At 41.9% G+C, this 20,420-nt stretch overlaps 1 protein-coding gene across 1 annotated transcript in view; it reads left to right on the plus strand.

Moving 5' to 3' along the window:
* Positions 1-400: 400 nt before the first annotated feature.
* The window catches only part of ANXA13 (annexin A13), a 57,488-nt gene continuing 37,468 nt past the window's right edge, over positions 401-20,420 (plus strand). Inside the window, exon 1 of the mRNA XM_080802116.1 lies at positions 401-431. Coding sequence (XP_080658242.1) covers positions 417-431 — 15 coding nt within the window. The 5' untranslated portion in view covers positions 401-416. The remainder of the gene's footprint in view (positions 432-20,420) is intronic.

Here is a 20,420-nt window from a genome sequence, read left to right on the forward strand (position 1 = left end):
TGTGTAATAGTAATAGTGATGTTAGTAAAACATCATTTTCAGTCTTATTTAGTGAATGCCTTTATTACTACAAGGTATAAAATTTTAAATAAATACCTAAAATAAAAAAATAGCGACTCAGTAATCCAGAAGTGAGACAGGTTTAGTTGAGAATAAACTATTCACTTTAAAAAGCCTATCCTTGATGTATTAACAAATACTTTGTTTTGAAAAGACGGCCTAGAAAGCCAGCTTGGGAAGGTTAAGCTCATTTGTAGCTATCACCACTCCCTACCCATCCCCAACGATGTATTCAAATTCCGTGCCAAAAGTTACTTATTAAGCTCAAGAGCTATTACCGAAACTATTATAAACTTGGCCTGTAGGAGAGCCCATCTCTTAATGAAATACAGAACAACTGTGTTAGAAAAACGAAAATGGGCAATCGTCATGTAAGTATTTATTGCCTTCGGGAGTCAAAAAAGTTTTCGTTGTAGTTAGCATGTGGAGCAGTTTAAACTGTGAAATCACGATTGATACTTTTATACTTGATCATTGTGTTACTCCTTATTGTGTGATGGTTTTCACAACAGCATACCATGCTTTTAAAATGCACTTACAATATACTTTCTCTCCGTTAGTCAAAAATCTTTTAGGAGGGGCTAAAGAGAAGTATGTAAAATGAGACAGTAAACAGTACCCGGCACAGAGCAAATGGTTAATACGGATTTGTGGACTGTATGACTAAAGCTGTTAGTTGTGGCGAAGTCACACAAAATCTCGTAGCTATGCCCACCTAAGTTTTGTGGGGAAGACAGGTTCACGTTGTAAATAGCCATAGGCCGAGGTAAAAGTATCTCTACAAGGCTGTATGTAATGTGGGCTGAAAGGTGAACATATTCCAGTATTCTAAGAAGCATCAAACATTCGATATTTGCAGATATCCGGGGAATGGACTTATTCTTTGGGGTTTGGGGTTTTTTCCTGAAATGTTTAGGCCCTTGTGGAATACTGTGTCTATAAACTATAAATGACTAAAAACTGACTAGAATACTACCATTTGGAACCAACTAGGCACAAGGCAGGGCAGATTTAAATCTTAATTTTTGAGAGGGGAGGAGGTGATGGACATTGGGATGGGTATGGGCTATGGCGAGTCCTGTGATGATTCACAGACCTGTACCCCTGGGGCTAATAATACATTATATGCTAACAAAAATAATTTAAAGGAAAAAAAAGAAATAAAAGGAAATAAATTTGTTGATTTGCAGTGGAAGTCTAGGGAACAGTTTAACCAGGATACTTTGGTGGAAGTTTATCAGAAAAAAAATATATATATATACCGTGTTATATTTAAGGATAAAAAAAAATCTCGATTTTTTTTTAAGATTGAAAAATATGTGTCTAAAGCTGTTGCAGTAAGCATTTTAATACGGTTTGACTGCACCTACTCTAGCTCCCCATGGCAAGAATGACTTATTCTATGTAAACTAGGACCAAAGAGAATAAAACTCCAGAATGTTCCGTAAACTTTAACTTTGTTTATAAGCTTTTTCCCTTAGCTACAAATTAAACCTGCACTTAGTGGTTGCAAGCCTACAAATAACTTCTTCAGGGAGGTGTCATATTTCAAATCTTTTGTAGATAATATTTCTTTTTTTCCTTTTTCTTTTTTTGCTAGCCAGGAGCCTGCCATTCAGTATCTTTCAGAGATACTAAAACCTATTTTTAAGATACTTCTGATAGCTGCAGAGGGTCGCTGCCATAGCAGCTTAGGAAGACATTTTTATCTTTGGAGTGTCATCCCCATGGGGCAGTTGGCTTGTGTGAGTGGTCTAGCATTTTTATGTATTTCTTTTTTGAATCCTCAGAGCCAGTCTTACTCCCTCTCAGAAGGCAGTCACCAGTTGCCCAAAGGGGACAGCCAACCCTCGGCAGCCGTGCAGCCTCTCAGCCACCCATCAGGGCATGGACAGCCAGAGGCCCAACAGCCTGTAAGCACTTGGTTTTCCCTCCAAATCATAGGCATGACTGGGCTCTCTCATGGTCCCAGTATTTACTCACCAATGACTTGTCCCATCGGACCCTCCACCAGCCTGCAGATGTCATCAGCAGGCACGACTCCCAAGCAGGGAAATCTTTCCCTGGAAAATGTCTGTTACAATGTTTGCAGCTACAGTAGAAAGGTGGTTTAGGAGCTCTGCTTCCGTTCCCAGCAGTATCCCCTTAATCGTGCCTTATGGTAGAGAGCATCATGCTACAGATGGCCACTAGGATATTTTAGAAAATGCGAATGGAATTTAACATAGCACAAGGAATGAATATGTTCTAAGACTGTGTTTCTACATAAGTAAATGCAAAATCTTCTTAAAAGAACAAAAAATCGTCCTGGTAATGATTTCAGTTATTTACATTAGAAAGCAACTTGAGTATGTACAAACTTTGACCGCCAATGTTTCTGGTTTTGAAGTTTGTTTTGCACAACCAAAACAAATATATGAAACCAAATACTAGTAGAATCCGAGTTGAGAAGGTGCAAATAAATGCATGCCATTGATTTAGCATAATAGATAATATTATCTTGCTGGGATTAAATGGCCACAGTCAATGTAAAAAATGGCCCTGATGGCTATCCTGTGGTTTCTTTTGTGTTACAGCATGTCTAAAATAGGATGCGGTGTGTGACTTTTTAGTTCTACTGTAATGTTTCTCTATCCAAAACTGAGAAGCTTGTGTTTGTAAGACTCCCTATAAAACAATTGGGACTTCTCTTGGCTAACATGCATGATTTTTATATTAAACCTACCTCTCTCTGTTCTCCAATCTTTGCTTGGCTTGCAACAATTAAACTACGGCTATCTGGCATATATACAATCATAAATAGAAACACAAATGTAAGTGTTGAAATCGTGTGCTTGCTCTTGGTTATCCTGATAATTTATTTATGTTAGTTTTTAAGTTATTACCAACTAGCAGTAAACACAGATTTTATTTTTTTAATAAGGTCTTTTTTTTTAATCTTAACTTATTTATCTGACACACAGAGAGAGCTCACAAGTAGGCAGAGAGGCAGGCAGAGAGAGAGAGAGGGGAAGCAGGCTCCCCGCTGAACAGAGAGCCTGATGCGGGGCTCGATTCCAGGACTCTGAGATCACAACCTGAGCCAAAGGCGGAGGCTTAACCCACTGAGCCACCCAGGCGCCCCTAAACACGGATCTTAAAAGCCTACTAGGAAAGTTATGAATTCCCAAGGATATGTCCACGGACTGGGATCCACAGACAATTTCTTGACAGATAGTACTCCAAAGCCAGTTGGATATTAGTCAGGAAACTACATTTTCCAAGAAACTGTGATATAGAGGCTTTCCTAGCCAATTCGGAAAACTGGAAATTACTTTTTTATTTTCTGCTTTCCCCCAGTCCTGTTGCTATCATTAATAGTTTCTTTCAACTGAAGACATAGTGTTTATGACTAACCTATTTGGAGCAGTAATAACCGAGATAAGGGGTTCCTATCATTTGCTAAATCACACAATGTTCAGAGTTTGCTTACCCTAGAGGACATGTCCTTGTGCTCAGTGAGCTTTGTGCATCAACAGAAAAATAAGATTTTCAAATCTTATTTTTGGAAGATTCTGGAAAATCGTATTATTTAAAAATAAGATTTTCCACAGGAAAATCTACTTTGGTTTAGTGAAATGGCTCCTCTGTTCTCTTGCATGGGTTGTTTTCAAGAGAATCGCTATCTGGAGGAAAATACAGAATTGAGATCGATAGTGAAATCTCTTTGCCGTTAGGGTACGGCTACAGAGTATGGGCAGAGCAATAGGGAGGAAGCAAGACTCAGGGGAGCCGTGGACAAATGTTGAAATAATCACAAACTCAAGAGGACTTTTGGTTTCTGGAAAATCATTTGTAAGGCTGATAAACAGGCACTAGGAATAACTCACCTGGCCCTTCAAAGGGTGGTTTCTGGAATAGAGACAGCATCTGTATTACCTGGGTGTTTGTTAGGAATGCAGAATCCCAGGCCCGTGAAGGATCTGCATTTTAGCAAGATCCTGCAGGGATTTTTAGTGTAGGACGGTCTGAGAAGCAAGTAGGGAACAAGTTCTCACACTTGACTGCACATCGGAATCACCTGCGGAGTTTTAAAAACCACTGAAGCCAGAAAGTCTGAATTAACTGGTCTGGTGGTTGGCCTGGGCACTGGGATTTGCAGATGTTCCCCAGGTGGTGCTAAATGTGCAGCTGAGTTTGAGAAACGCTGAACTGGAGCATAACACTATTCTTCCAAGAGCAGATCAGCGTACCACCGATGAAAGCAGGTGTCCTTGGAAGTGCCCGTAAGTGAAAAACAACTTGTCCATGTTAGAACATCTGCTCAGCGATCTGCCACGGTGTTTGGGAACATGCCACATTTATGACTTGCTTGTGCCAATATTTAGCCAACATAAACCTTGTCTAATATGGAAAACAGTTTGGGACTTATAGGAGGGGAACAGGCAAGCTCAGATGCAGGTGGATTAGGAACACCCAGGAGCCAAACAACAGGTGGGAATCGGTCCAGATGCCCGAGAAGAGAAGGGAGGCTCTGGAGGCAAGTAAAAATGTGACTGGGAATGTGGGATAAAGTAAGTATGGTTTTAACCGAGAGTTGGCCTCAAAGTGTGATCCCAAACCCCAGAGAATTAGTGAAAGAAACCAAGCAGAATCCAGCCTAGACCATGCAGTCCTACCTCTACTATCAGGAAATCATTTACCCCAGAAAATTAGTCCTTCGGAACACCACCATGGCTATAGGAGGAACCAAAATGGGCCTCTGATGTCAAAATAGGACTTGCACTAAAGCATCCCTTCTTCATTTAAAAACAAGCCTCCCATTCAGAGTTGGCTGTATTTTATTTTATTTTTTATTAAAATCAGTTAGCCAGCATATAATACATCATTAGCTTCAGATGTAGACTTGTGGCTCATCAGTTGTGTGACACCCAGTGCTCGGCTCGTCATATCACGTGCCCTCCTTCATGCCCATGATCCAGTTATCCCATCTCCCCACCCACCTCCCCTCCAGCAACCCTCCATTTGTTTCCTAGAGTTAAGAGTCTCCCTCTCTGATTTCCTCCCATTCCATTTTCCCTCCCTTCCCCTATGGTCCTCTGCACTGTTTCTTATATTCCACATACGAATGAAACCATATGATAATTGTCTTTCTCTGTCTGACTTATTTTGCTCAGCATAATACCCTCCAGTTCTGTCCACGGCAATGTAAATGGTAAGATTTCATCCTTTTGATGGCTGAGTAATATTCCATTGTATATATAAACCACATCTTCGGGGCACCTGGGCAGCTCAATGGGTTAAGCCTCTGCCTTCAGCTCGGGTCATGATCTCAGGGTCCTGGGATCGAGCCCCATGTCGGGCTCTCTGCTCAGCGGGAAGCCTGCTTCCCCCTCTCTCTCTGCCTGCCTCTCTGCCTACTTGTGATCTCTCTCTCTCTCTCTCTCTCTCTGTCAAATAAACAAATAAATAAAATCTTTAAAAAAAATAAATAAACCACATCTTTATCCATTTATCTGTGAATGGACATCTTGGCTCTTTCCACAGTTTGGCTATTGTGGACATTGCTGCTATAAACATTGGGCTGCACGTGACCCTTCAGATCACTACATTTGTATCTTTGGGGTAAATACCTAGCAGTGAAGTTGCTGGGTCATAGGGTAGCTCTATTTTTAGCTTCTTGAAGAACCTCCATACTCTTTTCCAGAATGGCTGCATCAGGCTGCATTCCCACCAACAGTGTAAGAGGGTTCTCCTTTCTCCGTATCCTCACCAACATTTGTTGCTGCCTGACATTCATTTTAGCCATTCTGACTGGTGTGAGGTGGTATCTCATTGTGGTTTTGATTTGTATTTCCCTGATGCCAAGGGATGTGGAGCGTTTTTCATGTATCTGTTGGCCATTTGTATGTCTTCTTTAGAGAAATGTCTGTTCATGGCTTCAGCCCATTTCCTAACTGAAGTATTTGTTTTTTGGGTGTTGAGTTTGATAAGTTCTTTATAGATCTTAGATACTAGCCTTTTATCTGATATGTCATTTGCAAATATCTTCTCCCATTTGTAGGTTGCCTTCAGTTTCGTTGACTATTTCCTTTGCAAAAGCTTTTTAATCTTGATGAGATACCAATAGTTCATTTATGCTTTTGTTTCCCTTGCCTTTGGAGGAATGTCTAGCAAGAAATTGCTGTGGCCAAGGTCAAAGAGGTTGTGTGTTCTCCTATAGAATTTTGATGAATTCCTGTCTCACATTTAGGTCTTTCATCCATTTCGAGTTTATCTTTGTATATGGCATAAGTAAATAGTCCAATTTCATTCTTCTACATGAGACGGTCCAATTTTCCCAATAGCATTCATTGAAGAGACTGTCTTTTCTCCATTGGCTTTTTTTTTTTTTTAGATTTTATTTATTTATTCGACAGAGAGAGATAGCAAGAGAGAGAGCACATGCAGGGGTGAGAGGTGGGGGGAAAGGGAGAAGCAGGCTCCCTGCTGAGCAACAAGCCCAATTCGGGGCTCAATTCCAGGACCCTGGGATCATGACCTGAGCTGAAGGCAGATACTTAACCAACTCAGGCACCCAGGCACCCCTCCGTCGGATATTCTTTCCTATTTTCTCAAAGATTTTTGACCACAGAATTGAGAGTCCATTTCTGGGTTCTCTGTTCTGTTCCATTGATCTATGTGTCTACTTTTGTGACAGTACCATACTGTCTTGATGATTACAGCTTTGTAACATAGCGTGAAGTCCAAAATTGTGATGCCATCAGTTTTGGTCTTCTTTTTCAATATTCCTCTGGCTATTAAGGGTCTTTTCTGGTGTTGTACAAATGTTATTAGGATTATTTGTTCCGGCTCTGTGGAAAATGTCAATGGTATTTTGATAGGGATTGCATCGGATGTATAGATTGTTCTGGGTAGCATAGACATTTTATTTATTTTTTTTAAAGATTTTACTTATTTATTTAACAGACAGAGATCACAAGTAGACAGAGAGGCAGGCAGTGAGAGAGGAGGAAGCAGGCTCCCCGCCGAGCAGAGAGCCTGATGTGGGGCTCGATCCCAGGACCCCGGGATCACGACCCGAGCCGAAGGCGGAGGCCCTAACCCACTGAGCCACCCGGGCACCCCAGGATAGACATTTTAACAATATTTGTACTTGCAGTCCATGAGCATGGAATGTTTTCCCATTTCTTTGTGTCTTCCTCAATTTCTTTCATAAGTGTTCTATAGTTTTTAGGGTACAGATCCTTTACCTCTTTGGTTAGATTTATTCCTAGGTATCTTATGGTTTTTGGTGCAGTTGTAAATGGGACTGACTCCTTAATTTCTCTTTCTTCTGTCTCATTGTTAGTGTATAGAAATGCAGCTGATTTCTGTGCATTGATTTTATATCCTGCCGCTTTGCTGAACACCTGTATGAGTTCTAGCAATTTTGGGGTGGAGTCTTTCAGGTTTTCCAAATAAAGTATCATGTCATCTGTGAAGAGTGAGAGTTTGACTTCTTTGCCAATTTGAATGCCTTTTATTTCTTTTTGTTGTCTGATTGCTGAGGCTAGGACTTCTGGTACTATGTTAAACAATGGTGGTGAGAGTGGACATTCTTGTCATGTTTCTGACCTTAGGGGAAAAGCTCTCAGTTTCTCCACACTGAGAATGATATTCACTGTGGGCTTTTCGTAGATGGCTTTTATGACACTGAGGTATGTTCCCTCTATTCCTACACTGTGGAGAGTTTTAATCAAGAAAGGATGCTGTTTCTTATGCTTTTCTGTATGAATAGAGTTACCTGTAGTTGACCAGGATGGCAGCCCTGTAGATTAAAATGTAAATTCATATGCTATTTACCAAGCCTCTACTGTATAAAAAGCACTGTGTGCACCTCTGAGGGGTCTGAATCATCATCATCATCATCATCAAGATCATTAAAATTATCCTACGCTGATTTAATTTCACTTTAATAAGTTTTACTCCTAAAAAAAAAAAAAGATGCTGTGTTTTGTCAAGTGCTTTTTCTGCATCAGTGGTTCTTGTCCTTTCTTTTATTAATGTCCTTTCTTTTATTAGTGTGATTTATCACATTGATTTGCAGATGTTGAACCAACCTTGTAGCACAGGAATAAATCCCACTTGGTCATGGTGAATAATCCTTTTAATGTACTGTTGGATCCTATTGGCTAGTATCTTGGTGAGAATTTTGGCATCCATGTTCATCAGGGATATTTATCTGTACTTGTTCTTTTTGGTGGGGTCTTTGTCTGATTTGGGGATCAAGGTGATGCTGACCTCATAGAATGAGTTTGGAAGTTTTCCTTCCATTTCTATTTTTTGGTTTTTTTAGTTTATTTATTTGACAGACAGAGATCACAAGTAGGCAGAGAGGCAGGCAGAGAGAGAGGAGGAAGCAGGCTCCCTGCTGAGCAGAGAGCCTGATGATGCGGGCCTCAATCCCGGGACCCTGGGATCATGACCTGAGTCAAGGGCAGAGGCTTTAACCCACTGAGCCACCCAGATGCCCTGCATTTCTATTTTTTGAAACAGCTTCAGAAGAATAGGTATTAATTCTTCTTTAAGTGTTTGATAGAATTGCCCCTGGGAAGCCATCCTGTCCTGTACTCTGAAAAAATTAAGGTTGACAAACCCCTGGCCAGACTTACCAAAAAGAAAAGAGAAAGGACCCAAATTAATAAAATTGTGAACGAAAGAGGGGAGATTACAACCAACACCAAGAAATACAAACAATTATAAGAACATATTATGAGCAACTATATTGACTCATAGGCATTGACAAATTAGGCAATCTGGAAGAAATGGATCCATTCCTGCAAATATATAAACTACCAAAACCGAAACAGGAAGAAATAGAAAACCTGAACCGACCCATAATCAGCAAGAAAAACTGAAGCAGTAATAAAAAATCTCCCAACAAACAAGTTGTCTGTATTTTAGACACAATCACACAGTCTTGGCTTTGGAGGGTTTCTTGTCTATGGTAGCTAAAAAGCAGTCGTTTTAAAGAGGTGGAAAAAATGCTGTCAAGGACAGATACACTAACAGAAGGAAGATCATACAAATCAAAAAGCTGACACAAGAGCTTTAAAGATATAGGAGCCTGGGGCCTCTTGGTGTAGGGGATGGAACCCAGCATATATCTGCTCTGCTCACAGCAGCAAGAACCAAGATTCCCAGTGATGGTGGACATAACTAGAGGTTTCAAGGCAGCCTTTTGAAAGGATGCTGATGATTACTGACATTTCTCAAGTTCTTGCTAGACCATGAGCTGTTCTGGGGACATGGGGTGAAGTTTGAGCCCTTCACCCTACCAAGACTCCACATTCGTGTGTCCTTTAGTCCTCACACAACTCTGTGATGGAGGTAGTATTATTATCCCCCTTTGACATATGGGGAAAGTGAAGCAAGGAAAGATTAAATAATTTGTCTAGTGAGGGTTGAAGCACAGATTGGGATTTAGGTAGAAGTTCTTCACATAGTGCCTTGGGCTCATATTATACCAACCAGAAGTTAACTTACTAGGATTTCTAAACTATTAAACTGGATCATTATCTTCTCTTTATCCCTATCCCTGAGCTTCCTTCCTCTCCCCTAGCCCCCCAGCTAGATTCATTGCTCCTCCTTAGTGCTTTCATGCTACTCTGCATATAATGCCATCATTCCCCTCCCATGTGATTTTAGAACTATCTGTTCACACATCTCCCCAACACTGGACTGATAACTCACTTGTTCATCTTTGTATCCCCATTACAAAACCCTATTACATTGTCCCCATTATAATGACACAAAACCAGCACATAGCAAATGCTCGATAAAATTTGATGAATTCATTACATTTTATAGATAAGCCTTACTCAAACCAATGTTTTGTTCAGTTGGAATCCAAATCCCTATGACCAGGTACACCCCCAAACCAATGTGTGAGTAAGGTCCTTGTATTTTTATTTTTAGAAACTCCCCAACTGATTCTAATGTACCCAAAGTTGAGAGCCATGGATCTAATGTCAGGTTTTCCTCTAGTGCAGGAATGTGCCTAAATGTGGCCCCCAGACCATCACTGGAATAACCTAGGATCTTGTTAGGAAAGCAGATCATCAGGCCCCACTCCAGATCTACAGAATCAGAAATTCATGGCCTAGGGCCCAGCAGCTGCAGCTGAATAAGCCCCTCCAGTTGATTCTGAGGTTTGTTCAAGTGTGAGAATCAATGTTGAAGCAAAAGTATCTCACAGGCCTGGTATGGAGCTATAGCCCAGTTTTGCCTAAGAACCACTCTCATCATTGAGCCTGCAGAGCTGCCCTGATGGTGGCTTTTAAAGCCAACTTAGCCCCGTATCCTCCTCCAAGGCCTCTCACACCAAATGCAACCCAGCGAGCTATCCCATTCTGATGTCCACCTGACCCCAGGCTGCGTTCTCCCACCACTCATCTTCACATGTATAGAGAAAAGGTAGCTCAAGAGTCCCTCCACCAGCAGAGGAAGGAAGCCACTCTTCATCCTTCCCATCGGTTCAACATATTCTTTGAAAGAAACTCTTATGAGGGTGCCTGGGTGCTGCAGTTGGTTAAAGGTCTGCCTTCAGCTCAGGTAATGATCCCTGGGTCTTGGGATCAAGCCCTGTGTCAGGCTTTCTGCTCAGCAGGGAGTCTGCTTCTCCCCCTTCCTGTGCTCATGCTCTCTCTTGTTCTCTTTCCATCTTTCTCTCTCTCTCCCCTCTCAAAGATAAATAAGGAAGGAAGGGAGGGAGGGAGGGAGGAAGGAAAGAAGGAAGGAAGGAAGGAAGGAAGGAAGGAAGGAAGGAAGGAAGGAAGGAAGGAAAAGAAAAGGAAGAAGGAAGAAAGGAAGGAAGAAAAAAAGGAACTCCTATGAGCCAGATACTGTTTGGGGCTCTACAGATAAAAAGAGAAATAAAAGACCACAGTCCGTGCCCTTAAAATAGCCCACAGTCTAGCAAGGGAGGCAAACAAATAATTATAACGATGTGTGATGGATGCACTAAGAGAAACATGTCCAAAACTTGGACGGAGGAGGGAGTGATGCTGTGTGGGAGGAAGAAATAGAACAGGCTTCCTGACATGGAGAAGGGCATTCTTTACAGTGCTGGAGTATGCACAGAGATGTACAAGAAGGGTAATGCTACCGGAAGTACAGCTCTCCACTCCCAAAGCACTTAATCCATTAAGTATGACCTGCCTGTGCAGCTGCTAGCCCCTCCCTCTCAGCTGGGAGCTTCTGCGGGGTAGACACTTGCATCTCACTCAGGGCTCTGTCTCTGGGGCTTGACACCTAACAGGTGTGCCATACATACTTTGATAGATCACTGGACAGAAGACGGTAACACAAATGTGAAGGGGTGAGACCCAAAGGCCCTTGTTTGCTATGCAAAGTGTATTAGTACCCTAGGGCTAATATGCAAAGTATCACAATCTGAGTTGTTTTTTTAAAAGATTTTATTTATTTATCTGAGAGAGAGAGAGAGAGAGAGTGAGCAAGAGAACGTGAGTGGGAGGAGGGGCAGAGGGAGAGGGACAAACAGACTCTCCACTGAGCAGAGAGCCCTACACAGAACACTATCCCAGGACCCCTGGATCAAGACCTGAGCTGAAGGCAGACGCTCGACCATCTGAGCCACCCAGGCACCCCACAGATTAGGTGGCTTAAAACAATGGAAATACATTCTCTCAAAGTTCTAGAGTCTTGGGATTTGGAATCAAGGTGTTAGCAGGGTGGGTGTTCCTGGGAAGGTACAGGGAAGATTTCTTTCTTGCCTCTTTCAGCCTCTGATGAGTCCCAGGCATTGCATTTCTTGGTGCAGGGCGGAAGAACCCCCATCTCTGCCTCCTTCTTCACATGGTTTTCTCCTCTGTGTGTGTCTCTGTTTCTCCTCTTCATAAAAGGACCCCAGCCACTGGATTTAGGACCCATTCTAATCCAGGATGATATCATCCATGATCCTTTACTAATTATATCAGCAAAGACTCTGTTTCTGAGTAAGGTCACATTCTGAGGTTCCAAGTAGACAAGAATCTGGGTGATACTATTCTACCTACTACACCAAGGAATGAATTTATTTATTTATTTATTTATTTATTTATGGCATTAGGCCCTTAGTGACTTCTAGACTTTGCACATCAGATTCCTCTGGAGGCTTGTTCAAACAGATCGCTGGGCCCTATCCCCAGAGTGTCTGATTCAGTAGATACTCTCGAGTGGGGCCCGAGAATTTGTTTTCTGACAAGTTACCTGGTGATGCTGATGCTGCTGGTCCAGGGACCACACTTTAAGAGCCAGTATCTCAGGCAATAGAGAGGCCCTAAATGATCTCAGGCAAGGCAGTGACAAGGTCAGAGCTGCACTTTGGATGGACCGTGCTGGAAGCTGGTAGAAAAAGTTTTTGAGAGAAACATGATCAAAGACGAGTAAAACACTTGAGAGGCAGTGGCCCAGAGAAAGATGACGAACCCCTGCTCCCAGCTAAAACAGTGGCAATGGGATTGGAGAGAAGAGGACAGATTAAAAGGTCAGATGGATGTAACTGGCTGACTAACTGGACAGGTAGGTGAGGGACAAGGAAAACTATAGAGTGGTTCCCAGGTACCTGGCTTGTATGCCCAGGTGAATGGGGTGGATTCTGGGGACAGGGCAAAATGGAGGTTCACATAGTATGAGGATGAGTTTGGTTTTGGGATCTGTTGAGTTTGAGATTCCATGGGACTCCTGGGTATAATGCCTAGCAGGTAGCTGGATCTGAAACTCAAGAGAGAAGTCTGGGCTTGAGGTAATTTGGAGAATATGAACTCCCAGCTGTTCTGTTTTATTTTGCTTTCAAGTCAGTATGGGTTTGACTACAAGTAGCAGACTACAGGATTAACAGTGGCTTCAATAACAGAGACATTTAATTACTCGCCCTCAAACGAAGCTGAAAGGAGGAGACTCCATGTTGGTTTAGCTGTTCAGTCACATCATTAAGGCCACGTCTGATCTTCTGTTCTGCCATCCTCGAGGGGCTGGCAACAACTCCCCTCATGGGTACAAGACAATGGTCTGGGTTTAAGTTCATTATCTCACACAATAGGATCACAAGTAAGAAGGAAGGGGATAGAGAAAAAAGTGCCTTTCTTCTTATGTACCACCCCCCACCCCCATCACTGAGAAAAATCCTTTTGGAAAGCCCCAAGCAGGCATCCCATTCAATCTTATTGGCCAGAGTTGGTCAAAAGTCCATTCCTAGACCAATCCCTGGTCAAGGGGAAGAGGACAGCCATGAACCATGATTCATCCCTGGGGCTGGGGAAATCATCTTGCCACCTGGTATGCCCTCATTCTCACCCTCTTGCTCGCTTTCCTTCCTTCCATAAGTCGGCCTCATTCTCTCCTACCGAAAACGAACTTTTTCTATTGCCCAGTCGTGTGAGAAGCAAAAGGTTTTTGGTGAGAGGGAGGCATGGCCACAGATACAGAGAGGTCCATGGCCTCATGTAGCTTCAGATTAACATCAAGGAAGAGTTTCTTTCACTAAGCATCTGTAACGTGTCCGGGAAAAGTTCTGACTGACTTGGGTCATGTACCTACTCCTTGGACTGTCACTGTGGCAGAGGTTGGCCTTACCAACCCTTGGGGTTTGGGGCTATTGCTTTATCATTATTGCTTTCTTATAACTATTATTTTTATTAATATTACTACAGCTGCTGCTGCTGCTACTATTGGATGGACTAAAATAGAGAATGAAGACTCAAAGATCAGATAGAAAGGCAGCCAGATAACTCACCCTTCCTATAATGGGGGTTTGGATGGTTGTGGTGGGAATGATAAAGAAGATAAAAATGTTTAAAAGAATTTTAAAGAAATCATTAATAGGCTTGGATCCAATGCATTTTTAAACTCTTACCAGGGGAGAGAATAGCATCCATTGTTTTGATTCTGATGGAGAAAGAAATTTGCTCAAAGCAAATTTAGCTATTTCACCTTGTTTCCTTCTTAGCAAATCAGAACTTGTTCACATACTCTTGGTTATGCGCTATACACAGCACCATTCAGTGCTGGAATCGCCCAGCTCAGCCCCCAGCATTTGCTCTTTCCAATTCCATCTACCCACTTATCATTGACTCTTGAGGATCCCAGAGTACACTTGCTTCTTTTTTTTCCCTGCAAGCAATGAATCCCAAGTTTATACTCTCATTGAATTGGCAGAAAAATAGCCTTTGGCAATAGAAGAAGGAAATGGATAATTCTTTTCTAATGAGAAAAGTGCTTCATTTTTCATAACTCCTGAAGGCATGGTTCTTTTCACAGCTGAGGAATGGCTGTCATCTCCCCACAACCACCTTATCCTCCAAGTTCACTTTCGTTGATGCGATACAGCAGTAATTGGATATCTGGAGGTTTAACACTCCTCAGAGGCTTCTGACTCCCAGACCCATCTGTGGACAACATCAAGGCAGTCACTTTCCCCAGGACACGATCTTGTTTCCAGACAATACATATAATTCCACCTCCAGGAGAAACTTCAAGTTGTCCAGCCGAGCACAGTACTAAAGGGCCCCCAAGAATGAGTCAGCGGAGGCTGCTGGTTGAGTCTTCTGCCAGCTGAGGCCATGATGCCTATAATTGTGAGGCAGACACAATAGCAGAGGGTGATGACAGGCTTCTCACTTTGGACCAACTTTAACTCGGATTCTTCTTCCTAGTTACCTTGTCCCAGTACTCATCTTTCAGATTGGGCATCTGAGTTTCTTTGAAATAAAACTAAGGGGAAAAACACATCATCCTCCGCTTCTAATCCTTCCATTTATATAACTACAGCAATTCACTCTTTGTCACTGGGGACCTTGCCTGAGTCAGTACCTGTATGCCATTTGTACTAGCACCCAAGCCTTCTCAATACCTTTGGAAGAAACATGTTTATACGAATATTACAACCATTAGGCCAGGTTGGTAGACCCTCATCCTGTTAGATCTTCACACCAATGGCATTAGAACCAAATAATTCTGTGTTGTGAGGGGCAGTTCTGTGACTTGTAGGACATTTAGCAGAATCCCTGATCTCTATGACCAGATTCTACTAGCACCCCCCTGTTTATGACAGTGTCTCTAGACATTGCCAAATGTCCCCAGAGAGACAAAATTGCCCCTGGTTGGTTGAGAACCACTTCATGAGACACAGACCTTAGTAAAAGCAAGTCTATAGGGCAGGAGATGCCCCCATACTGTCTTTATCTGACTGAATTTCTGTCAGGAACCATGCATTCCCATCCCTCTGGCCGAGATAGTCCCTCACACTGATTGCCTTTCTTATCACAGGGTAGAGCCAGCTCTTTTTCAAGACTGACCCTTGTCCTCCTGTTGGTGACAACAGCAGCTGAGATGCAGCAGTTTCCCCTGAAAGGCTGTTAGCCAATTAGAAACTTCTGATGGCCAGAGTGAGAAGGGCTTCCCTACAGAAATACCCTGTACTGAGGCTGCTGAGCTGCTGGTTTTCCTGCCTAGATGAGCAGAGCTCAACTGGAAAGTCACTAATTGAAACAATCATGAGTCCATTTGCTCACATCCCTTCTGTTTGGGTGTGTTTAGTCTCCCTATACCAGAGCTTAGTGCATAGTGGGTCAGTCACATTGTATTTCTGATAATATTGTCAGTATCTTCAGAAATGATGGTGTCCACCACCTTAGGGCATTAGATATTGGAGGGTCTTAATGTTAGATCTCCCTAAGGACATGTCCCAACCTTTGATAGGTAAACATCACACCAACTTAATGTGGAACCCAGAGGACTTAGCCTGAAAAAGTTTATCTCTCTGGAAAATGACCTAATTATAGCAGTCTTCGTTAAAAGGTATTCTCAAAATGCCAACATACAAATAATCCCAAATTTAGAAGGAAGGTCATTTTTTTAATCTAAAAATTTCACTCATTTTTTAAGAACACATATCAAGATCTGAATCAAGTGGATGTTTTTCCTCTTTTCAGCCTTTTTTTCCAAATGATGCGACCATTCCTACCCATTTAGAGTGATGGCCAAACACATACTTCATATATGTCACCTTACAATTGCATCTCTGAAAGGATAGATCAATAGCCAAACAGTTCTGTGTACTCAGCACTCTTCAAAGGTTAGCTAGAACGCAGGCATCCTGACACACTGCCTAGCTATCTGGTCGACCTCCTTGATTAACAGACCTCTGGAAAGGTCCAAGTGGGAAGAAGATCTAAGAATAGAGGAATCAGCTTTGCTGTTAGTTGGTCTGACTGTGGAGAATCCTAATGGAACAGTAATTACATGGTGAAATACCAAATATTCTTATAAGATTGAAACTGTGTTTAAAAATAGACCCAACAAATACAATGTGATACATATTTTTTCTTTTTTTTATATATCAAGTTTTTTTATTATGTTCTGTTAGCCATTGTATAGTATATAATTAGTCCTTGATGCAGTGTTCAGTGATTCATTAGTTAAGTATAACACCAGTGCTCAACACAGCAAGTACCCACCTCAATACCCATCACCCTGTTACCCCCTCCCCCAACCCTCATCCCCTCAGAAACCCAGATTGTTTCTTGGGGTCCGTGGTTTCTCATGGTTCATCTCCCTCTCTGATTTCTCCCCCTTTGGATTTCCCTCCCTTCCCCTATGGTCCTCCATGCTATTGCTAATGTTCCACATATGAGTGAAACCATATGATAATTGTCTTTCTCTCCCTGGCTTACTTCACTTAACATAGTCCTCTCCAGTTGCATCCATATCAGTGCAAATGGTGGGTATTCATCATTTCTGGTGGCTGAGTAATATTCCATTGTGTATATGTACCACATCTTCTTTATCTAATTAGTAGTTTTACTTCTTGCTCTGACAAGCATTTAAGCAGATTTTGATTTAAAACACAAAAATCAAGACTTTAAAAAAAAAACAAAAACAAATGTGCTGTTCCAAGGAAACCATGCCCTAGAAACAATCAACTTAATGAAACTATATGCCACTAATCACCCAAGAGTCATGTTTAAAGAGGTGAATGGCCACTCTGTTGTGTTTCAAATTGCCCATCAATGTTTACTAAACATGTCTGTGGAAATATTGCTGGCATATTTCTGGCTTTGAATTTATGAACTTTAGTAGTACAATATGTTGCATTCACACTAACCCGTTTCAAAGTACAAACAAGTAACCACTTAGAGGTAAAAGAGCTTTGTCCTCAGGGAGGAGCCCAGGTATTTCCATAAAGCAAGTAAGTGATCCTGGGAAAAATGACTTAATAACTAGGCCTCAGTTTACCTATAAAGTGAGGGGACTGAATACATTCAATGTTTCCCAAACTTCAGACTTAAGTATGAACTTCGTGAATGTTGCCAAATACACATGCCACCTGTTCTACTAATAGTTCTATTAACTATTTTCTTTAAACTCACACATCTTGTTGACACACAAAAAATTTATCTTAAAAAGAAAATTTATATCAATACCATAAGTGGAAAATCATTATCAGTTGATAAAAGTATAGATAACTAAATGAAAGCAAAATAGACTATATTAAATTCTAACTACCATTGCCAGCTGAAGGCTCAGGTTCTGCCATCTGTTTTCTGATAAAAAGATCTACTTGCATAAAGTATGGAAGGGGTTGGCAAAATAATTATTTCAGGATTTGTGGGCCACACAACCTCTCTGTTACCACTATTCAGCTCTACCACTGAAGTGTAAAAACAGCCATTGATTAAATGTGTATGAGTGGGTTGGCTGTGTTCCAATAAAACTTCATTTATAAAAACAGTGGACAGGCCAGAATTTGACCATAGTCTGTAGTTTGCCAACCCCCGGGTTGAAAGAGTGTGAAAGACATACTGTCACCAGGCAAAGAATGATTCAATCAGAAGAATTGAGAGAGAATTTAAAAACAAACTCCTTTTTCAGTTAAAAGTCCAAAGGGTTTTAATATATTCAGTGTTCCATGCCACCCATTTTGAAAACCCTAGGTTGAATTTCTACCCTAAGAATCTATGATAAACCTCTTTCCTTTATCTTTTGCTCCTTGGATAAAGTCTAGGATTTCTTACCTGTGTCAACCCTCAGCACATTTTTAAGTTTTCTTTCTGACTCATTGGGATGTCAATGGGAAAGATTCTGGCTGCACATTGGATTATCTGATAAGTTTTGAAAGTACTTATACCTAGTATATACCTCTATCAGAGATTCTGATTTAATAGGACCAGGATAAAACTCAGTCATTTGTTTATTTTAAAACATCCCAGATGATTCTAATGTGCATCTGTGGTCAAAAAGCAATTCCTCTATGTTTTGCTCAGAGCATCTCGCTCAGAGTCCACAATTTCTTCCATAGGTTTTAATTCTGAGAGCCCCCAAACTATGGTTTGCTCAAACGGTTCCAGACCTGAAAGTCTTAGGTATTCACTTTCATTTGTGTTTCCTGTTGAGCCTCCAGGTGGGGTCTGAATGAGCTCTCTCAGGTGTCCTGGCTAAGTTTACTACCCTTTTTTCATTCTCTCTTCTTCACTACCCTAGAAGGCTTGACATCATTATCAGTTCTAGATGTCCAAGTGGATAATTTTGCTCTCCCCTTCCTCTGTCCCCGCTATTGCCACTGACCCCTGACATTGATACAAAGTGGAATAAGGCCAGGATGCAAAGGAAAGGGCTTGTGGCATATTCTGTCACATCCAAAGGAAGAAGATTCTTCATCCTTGAGAGGGACAAGAAATGCCTCATGGCTCCAGAGACTTCAGACCAGCTTCCATTAATATGTAAACATTTACCAAGTACCTATAATGTGCCAGGCATTATGCTAGGTGCTGGAGATACTACAAGGAATAGGACATGGTTCTTGGTCCCAAGAGGTTTACAGCCCAAGGAGGGCGATAAACTAGTGAATAAGTATAATAATGTATCTTAAGGAGATCTGATAGAAATCTCTAGAGTGGAGTATAAGCTCAAAGGAGAAACTGGTATGCTAGAACATGTCTCACAACCAGCCTTGGTGGGGGATGGAAGACAAAAACCCAATTTGTGCCAAAGGCCAATTTCCATAGCATAAATGTGACATCCCAGGTGATCTCAAGTTACTAACATGAGCTCACTGAATACAGAGTTGGGAAGAGAGGCACACAGTTGGCTCTTGAAAGCCTGTAAAGTCAGCTTCAGCTTGGGTGGCAACCATCCTGGTTTACTCAGGACATTTCAGCACTGAAAACCTCACATCCTAGGAAACCCTCCGTCTTGGGCAATCAAACAGCTGGCCGCCGTAGGTCCCACACCCAGCTGGCAGAAAGTCCTCAGTCTTTCCCAAGAGGGTCAGGAATGGTTCCAGAGAGGAGATGAGGCTTCAGCAAATTCCCTTAAGTAGACAGATTCTCCACTGCTGCCGGTGGACTCAATGGTGGGCAACCAGGTGTTTAAGAAATGGGGGAGCAAGGGGCGCCTGGGTGGCTCAGTGGGTTAAAGCCTGTGCCTTTGGCTTAGGTCATGATCCCAGGGGTCCTGGGATTGAGCCCTGCATCGCGCTCTCTGCTTGGCCGGGAGCCTGCTTCCCCCCAACCCCCTCTTCCCTCTCTGCCTGCTTGTGTAGTAAGGAATCTGCCTGCAGTACCCTCCCTCCTCTTTCCCTCATTGAACATGGATTGACCCTTTCTAATAAGACAAATCAGCCTAGATTCTGTGAGGTAGGGAGAAATGCGATTTTACCTATGAAAATGTTAGACAGTTTATCAGGCTGGAAAGCTGTCACCCAGAAGAATAAACATGGGAAAACTTGGTCATCTGCTGGCCTCCTGCTTTTCAGCTTTCAAATGCCCTCTGCAGTCCCTTAGCTAGGATCCCTCCACTACTCAGAGGGCAAGATGTTTTAGTAAAGAGGGAACAGGAAGGTTTGGGGTGAGTTGGGGAAAGAGGAGGAGGAGGAGGAAGCGCCCTGACAGCCTGTTGGAGAAAGACCAAAAAAGCCAGTTTCTCCCCTGCCAGTTCTGGATCATCATCATGAAATCTCCCTGCCCAAAATGCTCACATTGTCTTTTTATATGGCTTTGCTGAGATACAATTGACATATAACATTATGTAAGTATAACCTGGACAGTGTGTTGGTGTGATACACTTGCATATTGCAAAGTGATTGCCACTATAGCCTAGCTAACACCTGCATTATGCATAATGCATTTACAATTTCTCTTTTGTGGTGAGAACATTTAAGATCTACTCTCTTAGCAACTTTCAAGTATGCAATACAGTATTATTAACTATAATCACATTAGGTTCCCCAGAACTTATTTGTCTTATAACTAGAAGTTTGTATCCTTTGATCAACATCTCCTCTTTCTCTCCACCCCCGTTCTAGTCTCTGTTCTATTAAGTTTGTATTTTTTTAAAAGATT

The sequence above is a fragment of the Martes martes genome, assembly GCF_963455335.1.
Source record: "Martes martes genome assembly, chromosome: 4".
NCBI lineage: Eukaryota > Metazoa > Chordata > Mammalia > Carnivora > Mustelidae > Martes > Martes martes.